This window comes from Pseudopipra pipra, chromosome 12 (assembly GCF_036250125.1).
Source record: "Pseudopipra pipra isolate bDixPip1 chromosome 12, bDixPip1.hap1, whole genome shotgun sequence".
In the NCBI taxonomy this organism is placed as follows: domain Eukaryota; kingdom Metazoa; phylum Chordata; class Aves; order Passeriformes; family Pipridae; genus Pseudopipra; species Pseudopipra pipra.
In genome coordinates, this window is record NC_087560.1 from 8032268 (window position 1) to 8042836 (window position 10569).

Sequence of the window (10569 nt, forward strand, 5' to 3'; positions counted from 1 at the left end):
TTAGGCTATTGGAAGTCTGGGCAAAGATGCAGGGGAATTCACAGGGCTGGAGAAAAGACAGGCTTCCAGGCATCCAGCCCGTCCATCAGTCCACTGATTGTAGCAGATAAGTTTTGAAACAAACTTGCAGGAGAATCACTTGTTTCACTATCTGTAGAAGTCTGAAAACCTTTTTTTTCCCCTCCTTCTTCCGGCGGCTAATTATTCCTTTTCTTTTTGTGCAGATCCTAGAAGAAAGTATCATGTAAGGCTGCTGGCATACAACAGTATGGAAGAAGGTTATCAGGCAGACCAAACAGTCAGCACTCCTGGATGTGTCTGTAAGTGGTGTAGATGCATGAAGAATTTATTAAGAGCTGAGCTGTTTCAAGGTCCCAGCAGCTCTGTGTTTTTAACCTATAAATAATCAATTAATTCAGTGTAAAATAGAGAACCAGAAAGATCATATCTGTGACAAATACTATCCTAGTCATCCTGCAATTGAGATAGTTTCCTGTGTTTGTGAAGTGCAGTTGAAGAAACAAGATAGGCCAAGCACATTTCCCTCCTCTGTTGGACTGTCTGCATCATCTGACAGTGACTATCATGTATCCTATGAGATATTTATGTCTCTCTCTCGTCTCTGTTGATAGTTTTGACTTTGTTTTTGGCTAAACAAGTGGGACTACCCAAATAATATGTGACATGTGTTGGGTTAGCAGGGATCTTTAATAGCTTGAACCAGACTCCTGGGTCTGAATACCAGATAGTGCTGGGTAAGGGCAGATTTGAACCTAAACTGTGGGCTCAGACCTCTTAACATTATCCAGTAAATAATTCCTGCTCCTTTTTTTGTTTCAAACAGCTGTCCGTGATCGCATGGTGCCACCTCCACCGCCTCCTCACCACCTCTATGCCAAAGCAAACACTTCATCTTCCATCTACCTCCACTGGGGGAAACCTGCCTTTACATCTGCACAGCTCATCAACTACACAGTGCGCTGCAACCCCGTGGGGCTGCAGAACGCGTCCCTGGTGCTCTACCTCCAAACGTAAGTGCAGTGAGCTTTGGTTTGCCAATTCCACATCCTTCCCACTCAGGTTCTACTCTCCCTGCCCTCTTTTAACTGTCTTTTACCTGTAACAACTTTTATCTCCCATAGAGGACTGACTGTGTGTTTTGCCCCGTGGCTGCTTGTTCAGTTTCTTGGATTTTGCAAGATGTGTTCATGGAACAGCTTAATTCTCTACTGGAGATCCTTACCTTGGATCATTGGGCTAGCTCTTGATTTTTTAATGGCTTTTTAGCTGTCTAGGTTGAATTTCATTTTAAGTTCTTCAAGAAAGCAAGAGAGAATACCTATTTTATGGGTAGCTTGTCTGGGTAAAGGTGGGACTTAGTCCAGTGTCTGATTTTAAGACTGGAAACGAGAATTTTTGAGGGACTGAGCATTTTATTGTGGGAATGCCATGTTCCTGAGGGTGTGGGACCCTGCCAGGGGAAAACTGAGTAGGATTGCTTGTTTTTCAGAGAAGCAATGCCTGAGCCACAGAATGGCAGAACAGGGAAGAAAGTCTTCCTGGTCTTGGTGTTCTGGTGGTCTGGGAGCAGAGGACTTTGTTCCATGTGACTGCCTGTGTTGGGGACCCGTTGAGGGAATCTGTGTGTGTGTAGCTGCCTTAAAACTTTGGTTTACTTGAGCCTCTAAATAAGAAATATGCTGTCTTAAAGGATGGTTCCCATCCTAATATTCAAGATATTCTCTTCCAAGAACACTTCTCCTGCTGTAGAACTCCCGACTTAATGATTAGACACAGTATAATCACCATGTAAAGTTCTTAGTGTGCAGTATGGAGCATAGCAAGGAGTGCTGCTTTTTGTGATGGGATGAGACTATTGCAAATAGTGGTGACTGACTTTGCACTATGGAAGATGAAACTACTAAATGAGATTTAATAAAGCAGTATCTGTAGAGTAACACCATTTTAAATTGAGATTTAATCTTGACTGAGGTATTATCACTCAGAATTAACGCTGGCATATATGAAAGATTTCTCTCCGCCCCTAGAATTAAAATAAAGTGAAATATCTACAATTAACTTTGTGAACAAATAGTAAACTGCAATAATATAATTAATATAATCAATTTTGCAAGAAATAAATTACTAAATGCGGCTACAAGGTGAGTAGGGAACATTCATATTCCACAGAGATCCCCTAAATGTGGGAGGTGATAGAGGCCATAAGTGGAAGGGGACATTGCACATGCAGCCTGTGGCTGTCTGTGAACTGAGAAGCAGATCCAGGAGCCAATATCATGTGCCTTGTCAGCTGTGATGCTGGTTGCAGTTTGTGTTACTCCAGCTGGAAACACAGCGTCCTATGGACAAATGTGGAAAGAGCTGAGTTTGGGATACCTGCTGGTGATCCAGCCAGTAGTATTCTTGGACTTGCTTGTGCATCAGCTGTTCGAAGAACCTTTATAAAAACTTGAGCTCAAGTCAACTGACAGCAGGCATAACACCCTCCTGAGAGCTCTGGGGTTAGCACAAGTACACTTCAGGTGGGCAGCACAGACAGGCCACGTGTCTGGACTTGAACTGGTTTGTCCTTTGTTGAGCTGACAGTGAGAATCTACTCATGTGACCAAGAGATACCATCCAAGTTTGGGATCTTCAAGTCAACTGCTACTGTTAAATTTATTTTTTTCCTTCATCTATACAGGTCAGAGACTCATATGTTAGTTCAAGGTCTTGAGCCAAAAACTATGTATGAATTTGCAGTTCGGTTGCATGTGGACCAGCTCTCCAGTCCCTGGAGTCCTGTAGTCTACCACACCACCCTCCCAGAAGGTAAGGAACCAGGAGAGGACCATGTGGTTCTGAAAAGAAAGATCTGTAAACCAAATGGCTTGAAAAATTGCTTATTAATCTTCAGCTGTCTGTAGAAGAGAGAAATCCTTTCCTTTGAGATACAGATAGTGCTCTTCTTGGTAAGAGCTAGAAAAATGCTGTCAGGAAAATCTTTGGTTTGGAAGTGTGAAATTCTTTTTCAAAATCCACCTTAAATCAGCAATGATTTTCATATAAAGTGGGATATGCTTTCACCATTAGCAACTATTGAATAGAACTAACTTGAATAAAAACTTTAAAATATATATTGAAGAGGTAGGGCTGATTCATAGGCATTATGGAAACATATTTTAAGCCCCAGAAGTTTTGGAAACTGTAGGAATATTACACATCTGCCACTCTAGCAGCTGGTTTGCTTTGCTGTCAGCTTGGAAGGGGAAAATCCAAACCTTTGGTTTCATATTCTCAGCAATGCAATGTTTGAGATGCACCTGTTCACAGGGTAAGGAAGTGGGGGTTTATCAGTAACTGTTTCCTTCTGGAGCTGAAGGAAAAAATATGAAATTTGCTTTTCCAGAACCTCATCTATTGACCAGGTCAGAGTCAACAGGATGTCTCCCAAGGAGCAGCATGTGTTTGTTTGTATGTGGTTTCTGGGATGTAGCAGTGGCCATTAGGTCTGCACATCAGTTTCTTTCTGAGCAATTTAATTGCATGTAAATTGGGTTAGCCTAATAGCATTGTGTTACTGTTCTCACAGCACCATCTGGCCCTCCAGTAGGAGTGAAGGTGACTTTGATAGAGGATAATACTGCTTTGGTTTCCTGGAAGCCACCTGATGGTCCTGAAACAGTTGTTACACGATACACTATCCTCTACGCATCCAGGAAGTCTTGGATTGCTGGGGAATGGCAAGTGTTGCACAGAGAAGGTAAACTGAAATCACAAACCTATGAACTGAACAAACAATGATGCTACTTATAATATGCTTTGTTACTTTCAGCTCCCATGGACTATAGTAAGAAATAAATTCATATATAAATGTTCACATAAAAGTTCTAATTAGTTTAGAATAATTACCATGGGAAAATGCATTAAAACCCAGTTCATACTCAGAAGGTGAGGGGAGAAGGGCTGTCTGTGCTGCTTTGGAGCTCAGTGTGGGAACCAGGTCTCGTAAATCCAATTACATCCATCTTAGTTCTGTTGTAACCATGATTGTGATGGTTTCATTTTGTAAATGCACTCTTTCAAATCTGATGCCTGGCTCTCCAGAAATAAGTGTATAAATGTAGCTGTGTGGGTTTATATATTTCTGTCAATCGCTGCCAATCCAGTTAGCTCAGTTTGCTTAATGAACTTTCCCCTACTCCCAGTAAATTGCTCTGCAAATTCAATTTAACTCTCTGACTCTATTCTACTGCTGAGCCTCAGCGAGCTAATTTAGCAGTACCTCGGGTATGGTGACATGAACTGCAGTCACATCTCTGTGATTAGATGGAGAGATGGAATAAATTTTTGTAGGCACTTTTGACAATAATACTACGATTTGAAGAGCTGCATCAAAAAGAGATTTCTACTTTAGCCAGAAAAGAAAAAAAAAAGCATTTATTATTGGGTTGATATTCAAAATAAACAGAGGCAGTTCAGAGTAGATAATGTTCTAATGATGTCTTAAATCAGAGAGGGAAGCTCAGTGTCACAGAGTAAAGTCATGTGCTTGAGCAGCCCATTTAAGAGGATGGTTCTGTAAGAGTTACTATTTTGTTGTTCTGTGTTGTTACCTGGCTGAAAGCTTAGTTGTCAGCAGAGAGTGAGGTGTTAAATTTTCTGTGGAGAAAATTCCAAAACCTTGATGAGTATGCTGTCATGGAGGACAATTTGCTTCATCATCATTGAGAGTGAACTGTTTTGGTTCAAAGCTGGTGGGTGTCCTGCTCCTGAGGAGAGCATAGAAGACCAACAGCCATTTTGAAAGGTGGCAGTGCTGCTTTGTCTTTGCTGGAGCAGAATGTATTTGTCAGGCTGGCCCCAAATAGAATGGTCACCTGTGAAGAATGACAGGGTAATGACTATTAATCTTCGACAAAATTTGTAAAAAATAGCTAGTCTCTGAAATACCAATCAGGTCTAACTATAGGGGGAGGATTGAGCCCATGTTTTTTCACTATCAAAATTGTTCAATGAAACAATAATATAATTAAAGGTGTCCCACTTAATTGTTGGAAGAAACAGTGAGGTAAACTTGTCAAATTAGAGGATGAATTTACCATTAATTTTTACTCGGTAAAAAACCCAGCAGATTTAAATTCACGGAGAGCTTACATTTGAAGAATAAATCTTGTCATTCTGGTGATGATACACTGTATTTGCTGCATGCAGCAAAGTGGCTGAATTGCTTTCAGATATATCCTTCAGCTCAGCCATGCCTGAACATCATCTCTGATAGTATTTCACCGGAGATTTGGGATGAGGGGATGGCAATAACAGTAAACATTTTCATGTGTTTCCATACTGAAAGAGTTGGAGAGAATGAGCAAATGGAGAGCTGTAAATCTCAGTGTATTACTGTGTCCATCAATGCTAGAGTCACAAATTTTGTATTTTGACAGATATATTAGGGTTTGAGGCATGGCATGGAATTCAGGCGTCTTGACATTAGGACATACTGTTATGCTCTTAATTATAGGTGAAAAAGTCTGTGAAAGAAAACTAGTTTGTAGAGGTAAAATGGGACAAATACTGTGATAGTCCTGTGACAGTACTTTCATAGGTAATTTGAGATAGAAGCAGGATTTGGGGTTTTTAATGCATTTATTCTGATAAGCTCAGCTAACCCTATGCAATATATAGCATTGTTTTGTGTTGATGCTAAACCTGTTCTGCAGAAGATTTGTGAAATCTTGACCCCATTCCAGTCTCATACCTCCAGAAACATCCCCCTGAAATAAAAAAATGAATCAACCCTGCCACCAATTTAAAAACCAAACCCCTCTAATTTACTGAGCTTGTGTTAGGCATGGTAAAACCAAAAAATGTAACTGCAGTTTGGTGCTGATTCATGATGGGAGTTATCTTCCAGCTACCTCCCCTCCCTCCCTAGTTCTCTTCAAGTGGATTAGAAGTTACAGCCTTTACACACTTGGTGTGCAGTAAATCAGTGCAAAGTGCTCACTTGCTTCAGCCATGCAGCAGATTTGAAAGGAGCTGGTGGGAAAGAGCCCGTAATATTGAAATGTGACCTTTCACCCTTGCTGGTGCTAAATATTACAGCTCCTTTGGCTACAGATACCTCACATTTTACTTCAAATGCTTTCAGCTAATAGGTTTTTTCTATGGAAGAGCTGAAATAGCTTTTGAAGCAGCTTCCTTTTTTGCCAAATTTATAATCTTTTCTGTCAACAAAACAGGCTTATATTTTATATAGGCTCCCATAATACTATAAATTCTAGCTTTTCAAACTGATTTAAAAGGTTGAAATTTTGACTTAAGTCTGAGAAAGTGAATGGAATATGTGAAAGAGAACAAGAGAGAGATTTGGTCCTGTAACTGCCACTATTTAGGGAAAGAAAAGCAGTATATTTCCATGGTAGCAAGAAACACAGGCATTTTAGAAATGAACTGGAATTGGAAGCAGTGGTCTGCAGTCCCCGGGCAGGCAAAGCTCTCATTGAGTTTGATAGGAGTTTTGCCTGTCTAAGGACAATGCAAGTGAATCCTATTTGTGTTCTTAATCTCTTTTCCTGCCTTCAGGGACTTTAGGAAATGAATCCCTAGCATGTGAAAAAGGCATTTTCTGTAATATTCTTAGTAGCACAGCTCAGATGCACAGTAATCAAGGAAGCCTACGCAGGTCTAAATAGGGCTTAATTTTGTTTTAAAATTGCAGTATAATGTACTCTTGCAAAGCTATCCTGTTCATTAAACCAACTACACCTGAAATTCGATAAAGTGAACCTGAATTCTTTTGTTATGACAATTTGCATTCACATTCATGGTACAGTGGATTGAGGAGAGGCATATATGAGAGAGGTCTATCTTTCTGCTTTTGCTGCCTCAGAGTCTGGTTATGAGCTTGGCTCATCTGCTCATAGATCTGATCACAGCATAAATGCAACCACACCGAAATGCAGCTCATGCCAGATTTAGGATTAGTGTGCTGTGTGTTGTACCCAATATTTGATTCTTGGTTTTGAACTATACTGGAAGTTCACGGTATGCTGTGTTCAAGCTGGATGGAGAGAAAGGACAGAAGGGACAAGAAGACAAAGCCCAATGTTCATTCTGTTCCTTGTATGTCCAGGTTAGAAGGTATCAAAGTGATCACAGCCCTCAAACAAGATTTGCAGGTGCTATTGGAAGGAAAGTGTAGGTCCCAGTGTCTAAATCTTGGTCTGTTCTCACAGATTTTGTCTTAACTGGAACTGTCTATCAAATCTTTTTATAGGAGCAATGACCATGGCTTTGCTGGAAAACCTTGTAGCAGGAAACATCTACTTGGTTAAAATAGCAGCCTCCAATGAAGTGGGAGAAGGACCCTTCTCAAATGCAGTGGAATTTGCTGTCCTGCCGAAGGAGACATCGGAATCTAATCAGAGACCCAAACGCTTGGATTCCGGAGATTCCACAAGTCAGTAGCAATGTTTTAATTACTGCTGTCACAAGTATTGGAGCAAAAAGATCCCTGTTTGTTTTAGCTTGTAACTGTGTTTTGGGTAAACCACTCTGGTTTATGTGAGGTAGTCCTAACAGTGAAACATTTTCTCTTTCTAAATGAAATGATTTTGGAATTTTTATCTCAGTTCAACACAGAGCTGGCTTAATGCTCTTGCTCAGAAGTTGGAAGTCTGTCTATCAAATGACAATACATAACTGGTTTGAATTCAACTTTGCAGCCACTCCTCTATGGCATTTCCTCTAAGTCCTTTATGTCTTGAGATACCCAGTAGCACTGGGTCCATCCCAAGAGGCATTCCCTTCCTCCCCTCCCACACCAGGACTGCACTGACCAGACTCTTCTGTTTGGTCTGTGAGTTTTATTTTCAAAAATGCCAAAATGCATGACAGAGAAGGCCTGGAAATCTCATTAGAAGGAAGCGTTTGTCTCTGTGGTTGTGACTGTAACCCTATTAATTTCTTGACAAGGGAGCAGGGGTTAGCTCTTCTTATTTACTGAGCCTTTCTATGTTCTTTTTTTGATATAGCTTATTCTGACTATTACCATCTGGACCAGAAATCAATGACTGGCATTGTTGTTGGGGTTTGCATAGCCTTGACCTGCATCCTTATCTGCATCCTGATCTTAATCTATCGAAGTAAAGCCAGGTATGTTTTTGTTCTTGAAGAATGAGCTCTTTTTCAGGACGCACTTATTCTTGGGATTTGCCTCCTCCTCCAAGAGTGCTAAGTTCTCTGAAGTACTCTGTCTCTTCACCTGTTTCTACTAGCATTGGAAACAAAGCACTTTGTTGGCTCTTCCTACTCTACCTGAGCCCCTTCTCCAATGAAAAGGAGGAAGAACCCACAGAGTGAGTCAGTGGTGGTGCTTTGACAACTAAGTATGAGGCATGTTTCCAAATGCAAACCCCCCTTTGAGTCAGATGAGCATGCTGCTGTCCATCATCTGCTCTTCCTGCTTAACCCTCCAGCCTGCCCAGACATGGTTTTGCAAGGCTTTAACCCCCCTGGGTGTTGCTGGACAAAAGGAACTCTGACATAAAGCAGTTCCACGATGCAGTTTCCACAGCAGATCCATGATGCAGTTTCTTTGCAGTGGTGCAAGCCACCATCTGTCTGTCTGTCTGTCATGAGCTGCTATAGGGTATAAACTGGCCTAGTGACTGCCCAAAACTCTGGGATCAGAAAAAATATAAGTTACTTTAAATAATGCATTAAAAACTCTTTAACAGCGTATTTCAGTAACAAGGGCTTTTTAGCATTCATACAGGAAAAAATATGGATTGGGAGACAGTCTCTGTGTACCATGGTAGAAAGGTCTTAATATCATTAGTGGTTACTTCCTCCAAGTAATATTACTAATCATGACAATTCCTGTCTGCTCATAAGCTTGTAGCCTACTGTGTATGATTAACTGGAAGCAGATGTTATTTTTATCCCAAGCAATAACATTTAAATTCCATGCGAGTTAGGAGTATCATATAACAAAATGTAAATGCCGAGAGTATACCAGCATTACTGGATTAATAGTAGCTTTGAAGTTTATCCTTGATTTTTTTGTATTTTGTTCCTGTGGGTCAATTTTTTTCCTGCTTAACATTGTGTAGGAAAACATCTGCTCCTAAGCCAGTGCAGCAAAACACTGACCAGCTGTCACATACCAGCATCTCATTAGCCAGTGCTAATGAGGTGGAGAAGAATACTGAAGGAATTGCAGAGAATGAAGAATCCTTACTGCCAATGATAGTGGGAAACAACTTCATCGATGCTAAGGTACTGTGAGCTTTACTTCCTCCCAAATCAGAAATCTTTCTTTAGAATTAATTCCTATAACATCAGAGTCCTCATCAAATGTAAAATATGTGTACTACAACCCCCCAGGAAGTTTTGTTTTTAATGGAACAAGCACAGGTTTGGCAATCCAGGCTCAAATTTTCAAGACTTATCTGAAAGTTCAGCTAGAGATCTGGTTCAGACTTGTCTTACACTGTACTCTGCAGATTGCAGTGTTTGGCTCTGGCACAGCATCACAGGATAAAAGCTCCACAGACTTGAGGCTGCTCGGTGGCCTCTGTTAGTCCAAGGAGATAAGTGAGAGTCCTTGTCAGCAGCCAGCTCAGCAAGTGCCTGTGCACAATCTAGTCAAGTGTGGCACTAAGCAGCTATTAAAGAAAGTGTTCTTTTTCTGTATATTTGCTGGAAAGACAATGTTACAGTTTATAAACTCATATTTGATCAAACTATAAATTAGTTTAGATGGCAGAATGTACCAGTGAATGTACACAATCTTAAGCCCAGGAGTCCACTGTGACAAAACCACAGTGGCCTTCCTTTCACATGCAGACATAGTGAATTAAAGCTTGTTCTGTTCACACTGCAAACTTGGATGGGGCTGCTCCCTGAGGATATATGCAAGAGCTGGGGAATGGAAATGGACCCCAGTACAGGCACAGACGCTCTAAATGTGAATGGTTAACACCCAAAGTAGTAGAGCAAGAGCAGCAGCTGGAATATTTTGCTGTGTGTCTGCAGTATTACAGCTGTTGGGTCTGGAAGGTGGGCTTCCCAGATTTAGTGGATCTGTTCTTGACTTGTCTTGAGCAGATGAGTATCAGACCACAAAAAGTGTGACTCAGCACTGAGACTTCATTTGTCTTCATTTTCAGTATAGAAAAATATTTTCAAATATCTTAGAAATTTACTTTATTAAAATAAATGTCTGCATGTTCCTCTGTTGTAGGGAGGATCTGATCTGATTATTAACAGCTATGGGCCTGTGACAAAGGCTAACAGCAAGAAAAGGTGGCTGTTCTTCCAAGATACTAAGAAGGTGAAGACTGAGGAGGTAATTGCTTCAATGGGTAAAGATGCACAATCTGTACTCTTAGACCCTGTGTTTGCAAAGGAAGATATGTAGTTCTCCATTTGTGGAAAAGCGTAACTAATGGTCTAAGTTTTAACTGGATAGTTTCAGTTATGTTAAGGTTGGTGGTGTTCTCTCTCATAGTAAAGTCTTATGAATATTTCATTTTCTGACAGATATTGTCGGGACACTGTAAC

General features: G+C 40.7%; 1 protein-coding gene across 1 annotated transcript in view; it reads left to right on the forward strand.

The window, feature by feature from the left end:
* Positions 1-10569, forward strand: part of PRTG (protogenin) — an 82379-nt gene that overhangs the window by 65557 nt on the left and 6253 nt on the right. Inside the window, exons 12-20 of the mRNA XM_064668722.1 lie at positions 225-320; positions 845-1031; positions 2705-2832; positions 3593-3763; positions 7280-7462; positions 8037-8157; positions 8280-8360; positions 9117-9282; positions 10250-10354. Coding sequence (XP_064524792.1) covers positions 225-320; positions 845-1031; positions 2705-2832; positions 3593-3763; positions 7280-7462; positions 8037-8157; positions 8280-8360; positions 9117-9282; positions 10250-10354 — 1238 coding nt within the window. The remainder of the gene's footprint in view (positions 1-224; positions 321-844; positions 1032-2704; positions 2833-3592; positions 3764-7279; positions 7463-8036; positions 8158-8279; positions 8361-9116; positions 9283-10249; positions 10355-10569) is intronic.